The sequence below is a fragment of the Eriocheir sinensis genome, chromosome 10 (genome assembly GCF_024679095.1).
Source record: "Eriocheir sinensis breed Jianghai 21 chromosome 10, ASM2467909v1, whole genome shotgun sequence".
Classification (NCBI taxonomy): Eukaryota; Metazoa; Arthropoda; class Malacostraca; order Decapoda; family Varunidae; genus Eriocheir; species Eriocheir sinensis.
In genome coordinates, this window is record NC_066518.1 from 11,864,242 (window position 1) to 11,886,908 (window position 22,667).

General features: G+C 39.3%; 1 protein-coding gene across 8 annotated transcripts in view; it reads right to left on the reverse strand.

The window, feature by feature from the left end:
- The window catches only part of LOC126996596 (phosphatidate phosphatase LPIN1-like), a 68,162-nt gene that overhangs the window by 3,478 nt on the left and 42,017 nt on the right, over nt 1-22,667 (reverse strand). For 3 of the 8 annotated variants that reach the window (XR_007751283.1, XR_007751282.1, XR_007751278.1), the window contains 15 exons: nt 18,756-18,862; nt 16,177-16,747; nt 15,834-16,027; nt 14,020-14,192; nt 13,429-13,667; nt 10,204-10,404; nt 7,360-7,504; nt 6,628-6,859; nt 6,062-6,238; nt 5,633-5,845; nt 5,174-5,450; nt 4,808-5,034; nt 4,556-4,659; nt 2,612-2,990; nt 718-857 (listed from right to left, as the gene is read on the reverse strand). Coding sequence is in view for 1 of the 8 variants with exons in the window: in XM_050857207.1 (XP_050713164.1) it covers nt 701-857; nt 4,556-4,659; nt 4,808-5,034; nt 5,174-5,450; nt 5,633-5,845; nt 6,062-6,238; nt 6,628-6,859; nt 7,360-7,504; nt 10,204-10,404; nt 13,429-13,667; nt 14,020-14,192; nt 15,834-16,027; nt 16,177-16,747; nt 18,756-18,862 (3,017 nt within the window). In the remaining 7 variants the exon portion in view is untranslated. Of the gene's footprint in view, nt 1-665; nt 858-2,611; nt 2,991-4,555; nt 4,660-4,807; nt 5,035-5,173; nt 5,451-5,632; nt 5,846-6,061; nt 6,239-6,627; nt 6,860-7,359; nt 7,505-10,203; nt 10,405-13,428; nt 13,668-14,019; nt 14,193-15,833; nt 16,028-16,176; nt 16,748-18,755; nt 18,863-22,667 lie in introns of those variants that run through there. The other 5 variants (XR_007751284.1, XR_007751279.1, XR_007751281.1 and 2 more) reach the window with 5 other exon arrangements.

The following is a 22,667-nucleotide window of genomic DNA, read 5'->3' on the forward strand; positions in this document are numbered from 1 at the left end:
TAGTTATTCCCTTTTTCCCTATGTTGTGAGTAAAATGCCTATGGGAAGGAAGGCTAACGATGAGTAAATTCATGAATGGCCTGAAGATGCTGTGAGTAGGGTCCCCACCTTCTCAGGGTAGCAGACAGATTCCCCGAATAATTGCCTCATCCCGTAGACACAACCCATATATCACTAAATCACAAAAAAAATATTTATTACCTCTTTGGTACGTCACTATGTACTTAAGCATAATATTCGCTTTGCTATAATCTCTTTTACAGTGGTTTGTATGTTTCAGGTCACTGCTGATAGTGACTCCAAGATCTGATTCCTCCTGTATGCCCTGTAGAGGCTTCCCATACATGTTGTATATATGGTTACTATGTCCAGACCCAAAGTGACTTTACACTTATCAAGACTGAAAGACACTTGCCACTTTTCAGACCACTGGATAATCCAAAAAGGTCCTCTTCTCACCACCATCCTCCTGTCCCCCGATTGTATAATTTGGTATAGAATTCTTCCATTCAAACAAACTGTTCCTCTGGTGCCTAACCAGCATCTGTAGCACTGCACCTGATTGGCTGGCTTCCACAAATGATAAAACATTTAAAGAAAAAACGAAATTATGGAATACCTGAAAAATATAAATATAAGATTGAATTAACTAAATCTTTACTTACCTCGAAGAATTTTTAAGACCTATGATCTTATTCTGTTATTTTCCTCTCTCTAGGGAGAGTAATGCCTCTATTTCCAGTGTTACATCAGGCATGGGAGGCCGCCAGTACTGAAGGGATGAATACTCCCCGAGAGTCTCCTGAAGAGCCACTGGAGGGAACATGTGGTTGGATATATCACTTAGGTTGGAGTACCTGTTGAAAGAAAATATATTGTTTTTATCACAGTATAGTATTTCTCCTCAGTATTACAAGATGCAACCCTAAAACTAAAACATGTCACCAGCTTTCCATACCTGATGTGCAAGTTCATGGGTCAGAATGCAATTTTGAAGGGAAGTCAATGCTATATAAGTATCTTACATACTAACTTGTATTCTGTACCATCAAGCAAGCTGATGTTAGTAGGTATTAATTACAAAACTCGGACATTTAGTATTATAAATGCTCAAGGACATTTTTGCGAGATATTGCCACTTGTATACACCAGGAGCATAGTTCGTACAGGGACCTCAAAAATATCATCACTGAAAGTATTCACACTATTATGGCAGATTCAAAGTTATCCTGTAGCTCATCCTTGCCAATAAGTCATCACAAATCATTTACTTAAGTTGCACTGGTAAGATTCAAGTCTAATTGTGCCATAAAAAGAAACTTATAAACCATCTCCAAGCATGTATAGTTATTGGAGTTACCAGTTGTTGTTTATCATTGTTTTTACCATATAGCAAGTTTTTGGAGTGGTGGTGGTTTACCTTTTCCAGTTTATCTGAACAATCAAACTAAAACTCAGCAAGGAGCACTAATCCTCAATTTTTTTCATCATAAGAATTATATCTATATCTCTGGTGCCCTGTTCATTCAGGAACTTCCCTGTGGAGTGGTATTGACAGAAGCATCTCTAACTTTCCCTGCTCCATCATTCACTGGCAGCACATTCAAAATACCTTGCTTAACAACTAGTTAAGATTTTTGCACCACAAGGAACTGGGAAATCTACTGCTCCTTTTGTTGCCCTAGCACAATTAGTACCACTCCCTCTCTGAGCCTCCCCCCCCTTACACACACGCACGTACCCCTGCCCCTCACACAGCTCCATAATGCAATGGATAGCATGCTAATCTTACAAATGAGAGGGTTAGATTCCTGGGCAAAGTGGAGACAGAGGGGCAGTCTCCTTTGATCCATGCCCCTGTCCAACAATGAATGGATACAGTGTGTCAGTCGGGAGTTGTGTTCCATCTCCCAGGTGTGTGTGGATGTGATGTGAAGTTTCAGATAACTTAAGATTAATCACAAGCTCCAAGCTCATTTAGGGATGGCACTGGCTGACAGTCACAAGTTCAGCATGTGATCAGACCATGGTGAATGACATACACATGGTACTCTGCTGTGTAGTGGTTAGCACGTTTGGTTCACAACTAAGAGGTCCCGGGTTCAATTCCCAGGTGAAGTGAAGACAAATGGGCAGTCCTTGTATGCCTGTCTACCCAACAATGAATGGGTACCAGGTGTTAGCCAGGGTTGTGTGGGTGTGAGGTGAGGTTTCACCTGTACTCAAATGAAGTTCCAAGCCCTTTCGGGAGTGGGCATTGGCTGGCAATCACAAGTCCAGCACTTGATTAGACCATGGTGAAGGATACGCACATATGCACAGATAAACACACCTGATATAACATGATGAATATTCAATGCAGGTAGTGGCACTTATGGTAATGGAATACTTATTTAAGACAGATGAAAGAGAGATGTTACAATGCATTAAAAGCATGCTGTACTGCAAGTTCCCTCTAATGGTTATTGCATGAAGGAGAAAGGGTTGAATCCTAATGTATGCAGGATCAGGCAGGATAAAGCAACAGCCAGCCCAGGAGGTGGATAAAGCAACAGCCAGCCCAGGAGGTGGTGCCTAAGTACAGGATGGACCACCACACACCATCGCTTACCCTAGGGCATCTGGTCTAGTTTGGTGTTGACTGAGCTTTTGATACGTATAATTACAGGGCTGGTCTTCAATAACCTTGTTCAGGCATTGGACTGAATTTTCAACACTCAAATATTCTCCAGTTTCATTGGCAGTTCCATAATTCTATGATATTCTTTAATCACCATCCCATTTAATATTCAGACTAGAATGAATCAGACTCCAGTACTGAAGGGTAGCACTCCCAATCACTCTCCTCATTATCCATACAGTCATCAGCACAATTACTGCCATCTTCTAAGTCACTATCACTGTATACAAATGTCATCATATCATGATGCATTTTTCTATTTTCAATGGGTGGAAAAGTTTCATCAACTACAGAGCTCTGTCGTACATAACTGTAAAGATAAAGTTTGAACGTTAAAATAAAGAGCATCATTTGAATGGTGAATATTACTTTATCCTTGTCCTGTGACTACTACATCAGATTCCATGACTGCACCAGACATTAAAATATATTCACTTTATATATACACATCACATTTGCTTTTGTAATTACAAAACTTTAAAAAGAACGTTTAAAGTTTTATTTTATTACCAAAAATATTGTTTTAATCATCGACTTCTATAGGAACCACCACCTGGGTCTTGAAGTAGCAATCTTTACTGTAACTATGATGTATCCTTGTTTTGGATCAGAGCTACATGCATCTCATAGTTGCCTATTGGCTGATGAATATGGAATCAATCAGTACTTATGTGGTAACAATCAGTATTCACCCAAACAAAACTTCATTTGTTAGGCAGTCTAAAGGGTGTGAACTGAGAAGCCTAGAAAGTTTGGGGAATATTACTCAAATGAGAGTACTCAAGTCCTCCAGGCAGGTCTAGCACTGTCTTGGATCATATATGTAAAATGCATGGTGCTGCTCATTGAACCTGTGTGAAACCAATCACTTCCCATCCTGTGACACCAATCCCAATAAGAGACACCAAAAGAGTACATAAATATACAGCACAATTCTTGCACAAAATAAGAGTAGAGTAATAGGTGGACTAGAGCAAAGCAGAAACCAACACCCATCTACTACTGAAACACCCAACAGCCTTTCCCAAAGTTGGTTACTTTATCGTAGGTTACATCAGTATTGATCCCATTTTGAACTTGATTTGACCTGCCACATTGTCAATACATGCCATGTATACGTGGCAGTCTTACAGAGCAGATACATGAGCAAGCAAAACATGGCATTTGAATTTCTACTGACTGCTGTGTTCATCAGACTGAAGCATTAAGCCAAATAATTTACCAGGAGCAAGAAAAGTTGAGTTACACGAGCATTTTGCCAACAGCAGTCAATGTAGATTAGTTAGGAGGATGTTATAGGAAGTCATCCTGAGGCATTAAAACAACTGGCAGATTATATATGGAGTTGGATACATGTGTGCAAAATGCTGTGTGTATTGTATTATAATATGCTTGGGAATTTTGCCTGCTCATGGAGGGGATAGATTCATGGGTATTTTGCCCATCTCTATTGTCAGTATTTTGAATGTTCATGTGAACCTAAATTATTTTCTAGGCCATTCAACTACTGTATTTTTCCTTGCTTATATATAAAGCACTCAATAACCAAGAATTAGAATATTTGCTGTACATGTAATATTTTTATCCCACTTACTCCATCTTGCATGATTACTATCATTTTCTTCCCAGTGCCTGAGCTGACACACATTATATAATACATTTTTTAATGGTAAGGTAAAATGAATTCAAGTATGGGCAGAAATTAAAGGAAAATCAAATTATTCTAAAGTTATTCTACCATGCAAAGGCTTACTTCCTCTCTGAAGTGTGCTGTAATTTATTCAGTGAAATACACAAAATCTAAAATATCTTCATGCCTGCCCAGGAAGTTTAAAATCATGCTTGGCCACTACAAAATCATAAATGTGTACTCACGAGGACTGGAATGTCTGCGTTAGTTCATGTTTCAGTTCACCTCGGTGGTTGATGGTGAAGATTCGTGATATTGGGATGCCAACAGCACGGTAAGCCCACACATCCTGCAAGATGCAGTTGAATATAAAAAACAGAATAAAAAAAAAACTGAGGTAAGTATCTGTGAGAAGCATTACATTCATAAGATAGGACTGCATGAGTACTACTATCTGTAATATGTGATGAGTAGCAATTAGTTACAAACTGCCTTACGTTAATTTTATTTCCATATCCTGAGTAAAATGGATTTCTGTCAGATGGGTAAAGAGCTTGAATATCTCTCAGGCATGATATCTTGAACTCCTCTGGTTTCTTCTCAATGACCTCGCGGTGGAAAGCCTGAACCAAGGACGTGGGGTTAAGGAGCAGAGGTCCGTCTGGGAGGGACAGGTCTCCCTGCTTGACAGACCTCAGGTAGTCTCGGGTGATGCGCGCTTGCCCTGTAATACAATGTTAGCATGTACATACATAAAAATAGGAATTTCATATATTTTCAACAGTGAACTTTTGAATTATCTTTTGTATAAATCTCATTTAAGAACTATTCAACTACTGGAACTGCAAGAGCATATTAATCACCTATGGCACGTGCTGACAGGTACAAAAAGTTGTATCCATTATTCTTGATCTTTGTAAAGAGTTGTGCGACACCGCTCTGGGCCCAGTCCTTCCCTAGGATGGGCAAGAGGTGGCCCAGTACATCAGATTTAGTAATTGTTCCATCAATATCTGAAACTACAATCTTAGCTTTGTAGTTCCATAGGTAGATATGGCACTTGCAACGTGTAGTTCCTTGGTATGCAGTTGTCACGGAGAACAATGCTTCATTTCTTCCCTCTTTCAGATTGAGCTTTACCTGAAGAAAAATAACACAATTATTGCCGAACCTGGACTTCAGCAAAATTGTACAATCTCTGTTTCCTGATTAGGCAGCATAACATTAATAAATTCAAACATAACTGAAATGTTTATTTATTCTGATAATTTATTTGCAGGACAGTTCATCAAACTTTTGTCAAATTCTGGAATATAACTTACAAGCTCTTCTGATGAAAGTCTCAAGCTTTTTTTGTATCTTTCTCCTGAAAACTTTCTCTCCTTCCCTTCCTCCATATCCTCAGACTCAGAAGAATCTGTTCCCACTTTGCGGTCATGAAGTCCTTGTTTCCTAGGAGTTCCAGGTAAGCTGGTCTGTGTTTCAGCTACAGTTACTTCAATAAGGTTGGGGTCAGAAGGTGAAATGTTGTCTTGCTGTAGAAAAATAAATTAAGAATAATAAATCAATACATTCCATCACACCTACCCATCCACTGCCCCAACCAAAATCTCTACAGCTGTTCTTTCATATTATTGGGACCCAACACTCAGTCATATTTCTTGCATATTTCTTGTCATATTTCTTGTCTTCATAACCATTAACCATTATACATATTCTTCAACACATTTCTGAGTCTGTCACAGACCTACCTCCTTTGACTGTGCCGTTGCAAGGGCGGCCTTCTCAGCATCAGTGCTGTTCTTGTTGGCCTCGGGATTCTCCGCCTGATTGTTGCGCCTCCAAGAGAACCACGAGTAGCCCTTGGACTCAGAGCGTTTCCTGGTCTTCTTGGGCATGTTTTCCCTCACGAGTTCATCGGAAAGTTTCTAAAATGACAAAATAAACAAGTTGAAATCAATGAAGAATAACAAGAATTGAAGCTTTATGTTTCATTTCTGATAAAATACCACATAATTTCAATTAAATTACAAACTTTTATGGCCACTGCAACATTCTCAAAAGGCCCCCCATGTAGTTGTCTTGTCTATCTATGTGCAGAGTACAATGGTCATATCTGAGTTTGTTCCTTATATACCAGAATGAAAGACTTTCCATACCATTAGCTTCCCTCCTGCTGACTAATCAATATTAAGCATTCATTTAGATGACATTTTTCCTGTGTCCTAAATTCATCACTTTAATTAATTTATGTTTGAGGAAGAAATGAGAGAAAAATTTAACCACACAGGTCAATGATTTTTCAGTTAAGACTAACCTGGGGGACAGGCCGCTGGAACAGCACGAGAGACATAATCTGAGGAGATGCAGTTGCCCAGTTCAGGTATTTCCCTCCAAATCTTATCACAAGATCAGGATTGTCTAGGATGTTTGGATTCTCACAGAAGTCATCATAGGTAACTAGGCTCTGCAAGAAGAGGCTCTCCGGGAAGTCGCCTTCATATTCATGGAGGCGGCCACACAGTGAGAAGGCAATGTCTTGGTAGCCCCTGTTGAAAGTAATATCTACTTATCCACGCTGCATTTTCCTGTTCTGTAGTCTTTATGAATAAATCTTAGCTTGTCATACAGTATAATTCATAGTTCACTTCTTACTTATTCTCATAAAATAAAATGTAAAATAACTGATTGAAATTTAAAAAAATAATGACAAACTTTCTGGTTCCCAAACTGGGGTAAAGTTGGGGTCATACACTAAAGCTGCATGTGGCCTCAGTGTTCACCTCAATCATGTTGGCCTTTGTGACAGGAGTTCATATTTACAGTGTATCAATGTGCCATTTGATAGCCTGACAGGAAGTAACAGCAAAGGACACCACTCCCATTTTTAACAAGACCTAACTACAAACTGATGGCAATAAATTTTATATTTAATATAACCATCATCACATTCGTCCAGAATCATTCAGCAGGTATGGAAATGATTGTTCATGAAGGAAAATTCTTCAATGAGCCACAAAACCAAATTAAATCATCAAAGCAAACATACTTGTAATCAAAACTAGGATGTCTTGAATCTTCAAAATCTGAGTCGCTACACAGTTTTGGACCCCCAATGGCACCTTCCACACTGTGCGGTGAATGAGGGAGGGAAGGACCATTGCCAGACTCTGCATCCTCGTCTTTGGCACCACCTGCAAATTTAAAGTGATTGATTAGTATTATTTATTTTTCTATGAAGCAGTTGGAGCACTAGTGATTCATTAGATTATAGTCATAACTGCCACTACTAAGGCAAAGCTAAATAAATGAGATACTTTGCTTTGAGCCAATACTTAAACAAAATTCTCCACTAATTACATTAACTTTTCGTTGCATGTAGTTTCATTCTTAAAGCATACTGCAATTTTCTAGCAGGAACACATATGGTAAGGCATTCAAATGGGCACAGACATCACAGTAATTCTTTATATTAGAAGTTTAAATTTGACACAAACACTTGTTTAGTAATTTTGTATATATATATATATATATATATATATATATATATCTATATATATATATATATATATATATATATATATATATATATATATATATATATATAGACAGAGGAAGATACTCATATTATTTTTCCCAATTCATGTATATGGAACAATGTACTGTGCAACTATAAGAAATTAATAAGCTTTCACTGTTGGAGAAGAGATGATTCAAATTAATGGAATGTGTAGATTAAAAAAGACCCTCTGGTGAGGCATAGTGGAAAAAAAAAATTGTTACAAACTCAATAACCCATTACAAACTCAATAACCCAGAGACATAAGGATATAAATAAATTTAGCTTCTCAAATAATTATATACACTGACAATGCCCATTATCTTGAGGTACAAATATAAGAAGTAAAAAAGAAACCATGAGTTACATTCATATTAAAAGCAAAAGTGGAGACAAGACTGCAAAACCTTAGCTCAAAACAACTAATAAATACTACACACACACACACACACACTGCCTGCCATGCTGTAAACAACACTTTCCTGTCAATCACCAGAAATGTCACTATCCAGCAGTGTGGGGAAAGCTGATAAGATGTAATGAGTGCATGAGTGGGATCTCATATTTAGTTAGTAAAAATAAACAAAGAAAATTGGCCCAAGTTCAAAGAATATGTTTGTGGTTTAAATCTTTGAACCAAATCATTGAGAAGGCAGGAGTGTTGACAACCACAGGTGACAACTTTGAGGGTTTTTCCAACAATGCCTAATATATAGGACTGACTATCCAAAGTAACAAGTGTAAAAATAGTGATAAAGAGTAATAACCAGGAATTACAGAAAGTATGGGTACTTTTCAAAGAGAGAGAGTATTGGGACGCAAGATTCCTAAGGTACTAAAGCTACAAAGCTACTATATATAGCAATGAATAACAATGACCCATGAGCTAAACAAGAGACAAGATATGTAGATGATGACACCCCAGCAAGGATAGAATAATTGCTAATCAAAGAACCAGACAAATGTATGGCAGTAATGTGGTCCCTATATAAAAGTAAACATATAAACAAGATCAAGAGAATACAAAAATGGTCCCAGTCAGGCAGGAAAAAGTTGGGGTTATCATCTGTAGAAAAGAGAAGAGGCATGATTGCAGTGTTCAAGGTAGTGAAGGGAGTAGAGAGAATTCATGAAAGATCTGTTTGTATGGAATGGGGAAGCAACAAGGGGACATGAAGACATTTAAAATGAAAATATGCTTGAAAGATATAAAGATATATACTTTTCCAAATAGAAGCATTGAACTATGGAACAACTTGGACAAAGATTCTCCAATCCAGAAACTAAAATGAATTTAAAGATAAATTTGAATAATTAAGACCCAGAAGTATGATCCCATGAGCCTAGTTATTTCCTGACAATTACAGCAGGTAAGTAATAGAGCTGGGCACTGCAAACATAGATTTGAATCACAGCGTCAGTTTCATTTTATTTTGGATAGTTTAATTGTGGATAAATGAACGGGAATATTGGTTAAGGAGCACACTCATTGGATTATAATCCACAGCAAGTATGGCAAATAAGCTGAAATTGAGCTGATGATGCATTGTGAAGAGGCTGCTCATTATTATCAACAATCTAAAACACAAGGTCATAGCGCACCAACTATTCCACAATTACAAAGTTGCGTTTTGAGGTTGGGTAAGAAACTTCATGAAGTTAAAAGAACAATTTAAAAGTTTGAGATGAGATGGAACTGCTGACATCCAAAGTTTTTACTCTTAGATGACACCTAGAGTAACAATACCAGAAATATTTACCTTTGAGACAAAGAGGAAACAATAGAAGAAATGCTCCAAACATCCTTATGAATGGAACATTTACTAACAAAAGATGGGTGCTCTCACTAACTGTGCAAAAACATCATACTTAACAACTGTCAACTTACCATGCCACAATGGCAAGAAATTATATTCTTTGTGCACATCACACTAAATCCACATTACAACAAATAAACAGAACCAACCAGGTTGTTGTGGCTCCAGAGTGGATTAACCAAACATCAATCACAGATCAATGCAGAATACAGAGAATCAGTGAGCTAAAGACTATATAAAAATCTATGACAAAACTTTAACAAACTACTTTTCTCAACAAGTTGTATCTCTGCAAAAGGAGAGAGCAAAGTACTAATTAAAAAAAAAAAAAGTGTGATGTCTACAGCTACTTGAACCTTTGACTTTGCAACTAAGCTAAACAAATAATCATGCTAGAGTGAAAATACACACCTAGGTTTAGTGTAGGTATACTTTTTAAGTTTATCAATACAAGTGAACACTTAGCATGCAGCTTCTTAATATTTACTCCAAACCTCAGCCATTGTTTGAAACTTACTCTTACCAGAAGGATAGCCACTGTAACCAGACTTTTCTGGTACTCTGAAGTTTCGAGGAAAGTAAAGAGCTGCCACTTCAGGGTCCAGCTCTTCCAAGTTAAGATCATCGAGGTAAATCCCCTCACTCTCAGGGTTATGGCGAGCCTTCTTGGTGACCCGCATGAATCTAAACATACTGCCCAACACTGAGCGTTCATCATCTGGGAGGAAGAATTCTACGTATGCAAACTACTCCACTTCCACACACACAAGCCCAAAACAAAATACAAATATAAAGAAGCTGAAGTTGAATTATCACTAAATAGTACCCTGAAGCTTAAAGTTGATAGAAAACAAACCATAACTTAGTAAAGAGGATTGTGGTGTGAAGGAAACTGAATTGTAATGAGTTTTATCACTGATAAATTATTATCACCACTAATCAACTATATTTTTTTTATTTTAGGCTTCAGGTAAAATACTATTGTGTTGAAAATATACTCCATATTGCTGTATCTTTGATTTGTCTTTTACAATAAGTAATAATTTTAGCTGACAAGGAATTAGAACATAATTCAAATAAACAAATTGAAAAGTTAAAATGTTTCACAGGAGGTACATATATCACTAACTTATTAAAAATATTACCAAATGCTCTTTGCGCTTGTCAAGAAATATTCCACGAGATAATGAATTAAGGAAAAGATGCAGATAAGTGCAAACTCAGTTATTCCACTGAAAGAGCCACAAAATACTGAAACAAGACAAGACACCACATACACATACAGTGAAAGCTGTAACCCAAATAAATTACCATAACTTGATTATATTTCAGGCCTAGTGCTGTAATTATTGTCACGTGTGATGTTTATTTTAGATTCAAGACCTGGCAGTGGTTACCAGAGCAATTTTGGAGTCACTAATAACCTTAGGTGTGTGGGGAGGGAGCACTGATTTTGTTCATTCACGAAGGTTTCTTCCCTCTAACCTCCACAAATACACCACACAACTGTATTGATTACATATCAATTTGCCAATAATGTTGAATTGATGGCTGCAATACATGGATATTAACCCGTGGGCTTCGGCTATGGGAAAGCCAAGAAGTGTCCGAGAAACGGCAAAATTACACTGCATTTTGAGACTAAGAAAAGAGCATGGAACGTACATCAGAGTACTCCTCTCATAACCATAAAACTGTTAAAAATATTTACTTTTATTAAAACTCCATTCTTTTTGGGTGGTGTTACAAAATAAACGGTCTTGTGACGCGTGGCATCTAGCCTAGGATCACTTGTTGTCTACTATAGAGAATTTGACAAGTGATTACTGTGTGGATAGCTAATTCAGTCTGCCATGACCTTACAGCACCACTTATGACAAAAAAGCCCATCTCAAGATCACTCACCCACCACTATGACCCAGAGGATGTATGGTGGGTTGCTCTATGCCACCACCGCCTACAATTAGCTCGAATTATGGGTTTTATGGTGAGCCCTTTTTAGGGTCCACCGTACCACAGCCACGACTCGTGAAAGCCCAGTAAAGGGTCTGCCAACGTTCTCGGGTTAACAAAAACATTGGTTGTCACATCATTACTTCTTTTTAGCTGGAATAAAACTGTCATTAAATCAACATGAAAAATATAAAACTTGCTTTAGGCAGCCAAGCAAGCCAACATTTCAAACCACTGGTTTTAGGGGCAAAAATATCACACAACGGCACACCAGCCAATTACAAGGCAGCTGGGTGAATCAACCGTTACAACCAATAGTTGCAGAGGCAAAAATATCACACAACAGCCAATCACAGCTGCTCTTCGGATGAGCAGCACAAGAGATGCAGCAAGCTAGGGGAAGGAAAGTCACTATGACTGTGAACACAGTTTCTCAAATGCAAGCAAAGCTATTTCAAGCATGAAAATACAAATTGGGAGAAAAGCAGAAAAATTATAAACTGATGCTACACCGATTGATTGTCCTTCCTTGTTGTCACGGCTCTTTCATACTCAGCAATAAAGCATTAATAAGTTAGGTCACTTTAAACTGTTCTTCCACACCCTACTAATGGCTCCTGTACCAATGTATTATTATCTGCTGGTTTACAAAGGATAGAGTAAGAATGAATACATACTATGATTATTAAAAGAACAACAAATGAAGGAAAGCTGTATCTTAATAATTACCACTGTGAGGATGCAGTAGCAATGTCCCCCTCATTTTATGATTGCCTTATTGACACATTCTTCCAATATCTTGTTTCAAAACACTAACTGTAATGTATTTCATCTGAGACTTAAACCTTACAACACTCCCAAGCTATACATAACTTGCAACTTCAGCTACACCCTCCAGACAATACTGTAGTGCTTTGTGAATTTGATGGTAGGTTTATAATGCTGTAGGAGGGGCTTACAAGACTAGGAACTGTGCATCCTGGCCTAGGGTGCATTTGACAACTTCATCATCAAGATGGCAGAAAACAAACATTATCTAGGATGCATGCAAACACTTCCTTCCAGCAAAACTTTTGTTAATCAAAAGAATCCAAAGCATGATTTCCATTCAGAAACTTTTCTCCTCATTCTGGAAAGTGGACGAACTTCAATGGCACAACTAAACATAGAAAAATCCTGCACAGCATTGCACTTACAAACAGCAGGAAGAGAAGTTTCAAGAGCAATTAATTTTGGTTGGAGAAGTGTCTTGATACTCCCCTCTAGAAAGCAGTTGTAATCAGAAAAAAATACAGACAAAGTAAGGCTTACCAGAGTTTACCAATGAAAGGAATGGAAGAATAATGACTTTGGACAGCACAGAGATGGACAAGAGTAGAAAGTTATGTGCAGTGGGGGCTGACAGAATGGTGAAGCATGCAGTTAGCAAGTTTAGAGGAGAAGTTGGCATTAAAGTATGGGTACAAGATAGTAAGGGAAGCAACAATGCAGCGAACGGTAATCCCAATGTGTCTGCAGCAATAAATTTCACCCACATTATGATCGGTGCTTCACATGGTAAGACATGGCAAAACAGTTCAGGTTTATAGAAGAGCACAAATTAGGTGCTTGGAGATGTCTAATAACATGAAGCACCCATCATAATTTGGAATACCCAAGTATTACTAAGGTCCTTGATATTTGTATATCATTAAAATCTATACCTTTAAAGAATTAAGAAAGGTTAGCAAGAAATTTCTACGAAAACCATACAACAGGCATATCATAAAAATCTAGTAAGGTTACATACCTTCGTCCTTCCCAATCATGCCATTCTGGTCAGTGTTTGTCTTGGTGAGAGGGGAGTCTGGGTGGGAGGTGGCCAGGCGTGTTGGTGTCTTAGGAGGTGGAGTAGGCAGTTCTCCCCATGTCCATTGCCACTTGTTCTCATCAGTCTGAGATGAACTATCAATCAAGTCTGCCTTTTGTCGCTCGACTTCATATTCGGTGTCTGACTTGATTGGTGTAGGTGGCCGTGAGTTGGAAGGACTAGAAAGCATAAGACAGACTAATGTAATTCTGGTTCGGTTATAACACTTCATCAACAAACTTCAACAGTGGCGCCCTAATTTGACAAAGTTACAAGAGCGGATGCAATAAATCTACTTTACACTAAAATGAATGAGGTACAAAACAAAATTCAGATCAGAAGAACTAAACTAAACTGGAATTATTATTGTGGAGAAATCATGTTTGGTAACTGTGAGGAACAAATTACATCCAAAGAATATATTTTCTAATGTATGTATATGACAGAAATACAGACAGCCATCACTATACAATTAATTGCAAATACATCAAAATTAATTATATAAAAAGGTGCTTTGAAACTGCAACTAACCTTGGGGGAGGACTGAGATCTGTGTCGCTGAACGGGTGGAAATCCGGCCCCATGGATCGCGACAGGGCACCATTCCACTCTGCCACGGCTTCATCCCGAGACTTTTCGTGTAAGAGTGGCATTGATGCAGACTGTGCCATGTTTTTGGTGAGAGGAGATGAACTTGGAACAGACTGAGAGAAAATTCAAAATGTGGCTAATATTCAATTTTGCAAATATGTATATCCTGAATGGTGACTCAAAAAAAATTCTAAGAGGAAAATACCACAGGGAAAATTAATATCATGCATATGCAGCCCAACAACTAAATGATAGAGGTGCATTTGTTAAAGCCCAAAAATTAATCACAAAAATTGTAGATGCAAAACAAAGTAAAATCAAATATATAAAACTAATAGAATGACAGGACAGTGTGTGTGTATGTATGTGTGTGTGTGTGTGTGTGTGTGTGTGTGTGTGTGTGTGTGTGTGTGTGTGTGTGTGTGTGTGTGTGTGTGTGTGTGTGTTTTTACCCAATTGTGATATACAGGAAATGAGCTATACACATAAGACTCTGCCTCTTGTGTCTCAATCAGTCAAAATTTGCTTTGAAGTCAAGTAAGGTTTTGGCCTGTATGATCTCCCTGTCCAGATCATTCTACATGTCTATGGATCTATGTGGAGAACTGTTTTTCTTGATATCCTTCTACATTTTCTTTACATGTCATCTTGTTTCTGTCTTATCACAAACAAACAGCTCTTCTCTATCTTTTTTGCCTACTTTCATCATTGTCCTGAACACTGCAACCATGTCACCTCTCTCCTCTTTCGCTCAAGGATGGCAACCACAGTTTTTCCAGTCTTTCTTTATATGACCGATCTGTCGGACTAAGAAGGGGCTTATTCACTAGTTAAGGATGGGACTCCCCTTGCAAATTCTCTTCCCTTTTATCACAATAAGTTGGCACCCTTCATTGCTGTTTCGTGATGTTTCTGTCAACGAACATGGATGTGTTGTTGACGTCATAGCTGCCCAATTGTATATGTGCATGTGCGTGTGAATTATTAAATCAAATATGATCAAACACCAAAATACAAGACACACAATCAAAATCCAATATGCCTATTGCACTCAAACAAGTTAGAATTCCCAGTAAACATAGTCGTTAGAATTTAATAACAAACATATTATGTCCCACTTTTGCTTGTCTAACTACTACAAATATTTTTTTCCTAACAATATAATTCAATACTGACTTCAGAGTCTCTAATATCACTGAATATTCTGATAAGAGATTTTACTGAAGTTAAAATTCCCCATACACAGTGAATTACTAAATGCCACAGTCTCATGGGGTAATGAATGGGCTGTTACCCAGTAAAGGTACAAGGGTCAAACAGACAGACGAGTAGTGACGCAACGGCACCTTAGTCAATGCTCCACATTTTATCTTCACTACAGCTTACTACCGCACTAAGTCTTGTTCCGTCACTTTCCAATTATTTTCCCAACTTCATATACAACTACCCCCGTGCAGCTTAAATCTCATAAAATCATGTAAGACTGTTACTCATTCACTCAGTTACCTTGTTTAGCATTTAATACATATTCCAATTTTACTGATGCACTCTCAAAAAGCTGCTCTTATGGATACCAGACACAAAGAACACACAACCTCAGTAGTTACTTTTAAGCAAGTAGCTCCTTCAATGTTACTTGTAAGGATACAGATGCATTCTTTTGTTACTTTCTCATATCACATGCAAGCTAAAATACTAATTCAGCTTCAAATCAACTCTGCCAGGACATGGGTTATATAAGTGCTCAATCTTACCTTTTCACTTGACTCAACATCATCCATGATGAAAATGCCCTCCTGGTTGGCTACTGGTACTGCTGGAAGAACAGCAGTGAGATCTGCCACCTCACTTGTAGTGGAGGTGTCACTCGATTGACTTCCTGAACTCTTGGGACGCTGCTTCTTGCTGTAGCACCTCTTCTTGCGTTTACGACGACTGTTCTTGGTGACTGCAGCAAATTACATCAAGCAATTATAGGATAGTATGCAAAATTGTATAAATCAGGTGAGATAAATCCCAGACATTAATTTGAAGTTATATGAAAATCACACTTTGTTTTGAGAAACTTTGTAAATTTTGTATGAGAAAAGCACAAACCTTTAGCAGTCTCCTCCCCATCAGTTTTGCTCCCATGTGCCTCAGCCAGCAAGCTGCTTCGTCTATCATCATTTCTAGCCAACTTCTGTAGACTCTTAGATGTAGCTGCCTCTTTTCCTCCCTTCTTAGGAATTGTTGATAGTTTGAAGGACTCATCAGTTTGGGAAAAACTGTTTCTAACATCTTTCTTCTCACAACTCTTTTTTACTTTCTTTATCACCCCCAGTTCCAGGTCTTCTTCTTTGGTTTTGTCATCTTGTGTCTCAGTCCTCTGATGGGTCTGAATTTCCTCCCCTTCAACCCCTTCACTTGAAAGGCCAACATCACTGACAAGTGTTTTGGGTACATTTGAAGAAGGTTGAGAATTTTCAGAGCTGTCATTCTTTGGATACTCGAGGCCTTCAGTGTTCCCCGAGAAGGTGCTATGTAGTACTGAGGTGGGAAGGGGTGACGTCCCAAGCAGGGGACTTATATTATCACCTTCCTCAACCTCCTCAACAAAGAATGCTTCCCCTGTCTCTCCAAGCTTCATGTGGATGTCAACAGGCTCTCCATTGATCTCAATATCAACCTGGAAATAAATAATACTTCATTAGTGATTTATTTCTTTAAGCCAGTATAATTACACTGAAAATCCTTACAAACATTTGAGTAACGAAGCTGCAAGTTAACGATGACATGAAAATAAGGATCTTACACAGCTCTTTATACACTTTAAGGGAATAGAAAATTTACCAAAATAAATACAGATTTAAGCACTGTATAATGTACGGTGATTTCATTTCGTTCATGCTGAGGGAAAAATTATAATCTACATTACAGAGGAATGGCCAGAGTATACGTGGAATTTAACAACATATAAACTACTTGGAAGCCACTTGTAGGAAAGAATGTATATTCATGGACAATGAACAGAACTTCAGTATGTGAGGGTTGGGATATGGGTGAAAGACAGTTATTGTATTAATTAAATGTTTCAGTACATGTGAAGAAATTCTAAGGACACACACACACACACACACACACACACCTTTTGGGAATTAATGCAAAGGGCAAGTATTTCAAATGCCAATAACCAGAGAGATCAATATTTTTGCCTTGGAAGAAGCTCGCATTTCCAACCAAACAGATAATGAAACTAAGGACTACAAGTCTACAACACAAATCACTCTTTATATGCACTTAAAATACAGAATACCTTTAAATACTGTAAATATAAACAGGTGAATCTCGAAATTTAGCATTTTACCAACTTCTAAAGATTAAAGGAGTGGAGGGTAGCTGTCTAACTAAATTTAGTCCCCCACGAACACAAACCAAGGTGTGTGGTGGTGTGGTAGTCATAGTGGTTGCACGTGGCGGCAAAGTGAGTGGTGGGTTTAATGGCCGTGGCGAGGGGTGTCACGTGCTCTGACAAACCCTGCTGCCTCCCTTTCCAACAAAGCTTATTATTCCTCGTGAACTATCTATCGACACACCTCTCCTCCCGAAATTATTGACCTCTCTTTTGGCCGCTCATCTGAACTCTTTATTATAAGGTCAGTGTTTAGCGTGTCCTGGAGTTGCTTCCTTTACTGTAAAAAAATAAAAAATAAACATCCAATTTATCGCCAGTCCATCATCCACCGACAAGGGGAGGCTTATCTTCTTACAAATATCTTAGAAGGTAGGTACTTTACAGAAGTGTGCCTTGACGCGAGATGGAGGAGGCGTGGTGCGGGGCCTCCCTCACCTGGCAACAGGCAACACGTCCCCGCCACGTGCACCGTGCAAAAGCTCCCTCCTTCACGTGACCGAGCTTCAAGTTCAACCCGCCCGCACTCGCGTTGTGAGGAGATCGTTCACTATGGTCTGATCACGTGGTGCCTATGCAATGCTGGGAGGACAGGGGACATGATTCAAGGACGCTTCCTGCCCATCCGTCTTCACTCCACCCGGGAATCGAATCAGGGGCCTCTTGGAGAGCGTTCTCTCTCTCTCTCTCTCTCTCTCTCTCTCTCTCTCTCTCTCTCTCAAAATCACGTTCCATTGACATGATTGACCTTGCGATGCTCTAGTCTTGATTTTAGTCACGTTTGTCGGATATCGTTAATTTGACGTCACGTTTTATTGGCATATTCGACCTTGGGATGCTAAACTCCAGTAACGTTTGTCGGATGCTGTTAATTTAAAGCTCTGGAAAGAAAGTTGCGGCAGGTAAGGGGCGTGGCTCTGACCGGTAACCAACACCACCACTATTGGGCATCACATCGACACTTTAATAATTTATCTTCCCTCTTCTCTTCACACCTCTCTTTCCTCTCCTCCCTTCCCACCCTTCACCCTGCCGCGGGCCAGCTGTGTAGCCGTGTTCAGCCCCATTAACATGGCAATTTACTCACTTTCAGCACTCAGCGTTAAAACCTTGACCCAATCAACGTTAGATCGACGACATCCCCCTCACCGCGTTGTGTGTGTGTGTGTGTGTGTGTGTGTGTGAATGAGGTGACTAACTAGCGGATGAATCTATGTTATACCTACTTATGTTTTTTGTACTGCCTAAACACACACACACACACACACACACAGGGCACACTCACCATCTTTTCTCTGCTCCTAAGGACGCCCATCTTGCCGAAGCGGACGTGGAACGGTGAGCTGACAAGCGTGCCATCTTCCTGCTGGACTACGATCACGTCGATAGCTCCTGAGGGTGGAGAAGGATTATTATTAGTATTGTGGACATAATAGTAATAGTAGTAGTAGTAACTAGTAGTAGTTGCTGATAAGATTTTTTCATAATTTTCTTTTGATTTTCTCTATTACACGTGAATTGTCAGTACTGACTCGTATCGACAAAGCGTGCCAAAGAAAACCTGTTATTTTGCAAATATATTACCTTCAAGGTTATTTTTTTTTATTTAATTCTACTTAATTATACCTACATGTACTTAAGGAATACTACCGTGAACACACATCCACGTTTGCTTGACTGCACACACACACACACACACACTGTTTCTTTAGACGAGCAGGATTACGCTCGTCATACAAGCACTACAATCCAATAATGCTGTAAAGTTGATAAGATAACGAGACATCCTTACCGGGAGAAGATTAAAGAATACATCCAGCTTGATAACGAAGGCCATACTTGCTTTGCTTGGTTTATAAAGGCGCTGCCTCTATCACCACGAAGCCGCCTTGTGTTAGGATTGAAACTAACAAACTCAGTCACGAACCAAGCACTTCACCCACTGAGCCACCCGGATCCCTCGTAAGTAAAGCGAAGCTATAATAAAGCTATACTCCTCGGAATCCAACCTGCTTGCTTCTGTTTCGTTGAATGAGTGTGCATTTGCTTATTGGGTAAGAATAGCAACATTCACTTTCCGTTCTTCACCAGCCCGAAGAAGTAGTCCAGTCCTAACAGACACACCTCCCCTTACATGGAGGTGATTGAATGAGTGACTAGGATTGTCTGCCCTAGATTCAACGGATCGAGTAGTGTTCGAAGCAGTAGTTTTGAGGTCCATATACTAATTACGGCAAGCTTTGGGATGGCAGAGGGGACCAGGAACGAATTTGCCTAACCTTCAGTGCTTAATAATGAGAAACACATGCGAAAGCTTCAAATGTACTGATTGGCCTCAAATTACACATATATAAATACACTGCATCATCCAAGCAGAACCATTACTCGCAGATGCCACTACGCGCAGACCCCCCCCCACCCCCACCCCAAAAAAAAAAAAAAACTCGCCAGCAGCCAATCCTTCCCCCCTGATCATAAATTAAGTCACACCGTCAATCACTGGCACAACCTTATCGAGTAACGAGGCCAACGATCACGCAAATTATCAGGTTCGGATCATCGAAACAAGAGAATCTGCTTTGGATTTAACTCGGTAATGCCAATTATATCTATATATTGCACAGATTTCCAAGAAAAAGCTTAGAGATCAGTTTCTTTATAGACTATCCTTTATAGTTCAAACACTTTAGCGGTATTCTTTATTCCACCAATTACGATGGTGCAATTTAGAATACCTAAAAAATTATAGCTACTGACAAACTCAGCTTTTCTTTCCCACAAACTTTCCTCACGTCATATGCTTTACCTTTTTTACATTATCAATTCGGTTAAAAAGTATGAAAAGTTTTTAACATAGGAGTATGAAATTAAACATATTAATTATAAGCAAAAAAAGGTCATTTCAAGTCGTATACACCTGTCGGAGTGATGTTCCAGGTGTACAGAGTCGTAACACTGTCACTGACATTCCTCGTGCTGGTTATCCTTGTAACTAACAAGAATCACTTTTTTTACCTCACCCAATCACACAACCTTTACAACCGGTATGTTGTTACTTAATTCTACAGTTGCAGGTATGGTTTTTACCGTTACATGGCGCAAAGCTGGTGTACACAGGTAACATTTCGAGGTGTTTTGAAACGTTGTCAAAGTCGAGCTGTGATTTTAAACTGATGTATTCATTATATATACCCACTTCCCTTCTACTTCTCTCTTTGTGCACTAAAAGAACTCAACGAATGCCACATGATAGTAAGTCTTGAATGTTCTTACCTCTTATATCATATGGACTTGGCACTACAGGTAATCATACATAATATACACCTGGTACATCGATTGCAAGATTCCTTTTAGTAAAATATCTGAGAGCATGTCGTTACTAGCAGATCACTATACCTCAGAGAAAGGAAGCGCGAAGGGTGTGGGTTAGAGAAGGTAGAGGAAGTCTGAAGGAGAAAAAGAGGGGAATTGGAGGACCCAGTAAAGAGGGGAGCAGAGGGGAGACACGGGCCAGTCTAGACAGTCGGAGTCGAGTCGATGGCGGTGAGTCAGCTAGGCAGGCTCCCCTCCCTATCTGGCTGGGTCTACTATAGGGTCCAAAACATTTCGGCGCTCAAGCTCACATATTTGACAAGGCTTTCGTAGTTGTGGGCATTTTCAGGGATACGTTTCTAACCCTGATGGTAGTCTGACCCTTCTTCTCTACCATGAACCTAAGAAAGAACTCACTGGAACCCGATTAATCTCCTTCTTGGCCTTTGAAAATAGTTGATGTAAGAGGCGAAAGCGTCTGAGAATACTGCTGCATGGAAACCGCCACGCGACCACACTACGAACAATGATTTTGTCCTCCTCTTCTGTTGCATTCATTGTCTTACTTCGTTTAATTAACCAGCTTCATCATGTTTCCCCTGCCTTCAATCATCAGGGTTTCATTTCGCACGATTGTTTAGTAATTTGAACAGATTTGTCTACTATTGTTCGATTGGCGTTGGACGCACCCCGTATTGCCCTCAATCATACTTATCGCATCATGGTAACTTTTTTTTCGGGAGTTTCTGTAGGGCCAGGTTTAGGGGGTCGTGTTATATGCACACCAATTTTCTAAACGTTTAACTCATTCCTCAATCGAACATACCTCTCACAGTCTAAGTAAAGGAGAGGGGGTGAGGAAGAGGATCGATTTTAACACGAACACATACACTACTTCCACCTTTTCAATAACTCCTACACGACCTAATCCAGTGACATCCGGTGTATTGATCTTCACCATCCATTTCCCCCTCCATCATAGAAATTCCCAACACCCTCCACCCACTGCGGCCACTGTCCCCCCCCTTCCCCCTCCCATAGCCTCCAGGTAGCAGTTCCATCCCAGGTGACCCCAAAACCCCTCCCCACCTCCTTCGTGGGAACACACACTCTCAGGTTGTAACACGCATTCTCCTCCCTCTTGATGGTGAGCGCATGGTTCTCCCCCAGAATATTCCTTCCTTCCTTCCTTCTCTCTCTCTCTCTCTCTCTCTCTCTCTCTCTCTCTCTCTCTCTCTCTCTCTCTCTCAAGTTCTTAAAACTGCAGCACACGCCACGCATTCTTCCTCGTATAACCTTTGTCCTTGCTCCCCACTTCCTACTAAAGTATTCATAAAGACGGAAAATAAGTTTTTTTCAAATTATCATTTCTTCTTAGGGTTACATATTTTCATTTCTAAACACGCATTCAAGGGTAAAGTGTCAGTGAACTATTAGATAAGGCGAGAGATAACAACTAATTACTACATGATTAATGTCGATAATAGTTTACTGACGAGAGCATTACATGACATGCGAGGGTATCAGCATAAATATTTCCTTTACGACGCTGGGTAATCTAATCACTGTATGGCACAAAGGTCTCTGAGATGGCAGGGCAACATGGAGCACACCAGAGCCCACACCCACTTCAGTGATACCATGTAGAGTGCAATAAACATCCTCATTCCTTCTACAACGGCCCTCTGTGTTTGTGTGTGTACTTCCTTCAGTATGCTGACTCACGCTGGACTTTCTCTTACAACACACGTAATCTGTTACACAACACTGAATGTCCAAAAGCTGCTGATAATACGACACGCTGCTAAGTTATATAATGATTGGCGCTGAGCTTAAATGAAAATAAAGTTCCGAGCAAAGGAGTAATAAGGTAAAAGAGGATTAG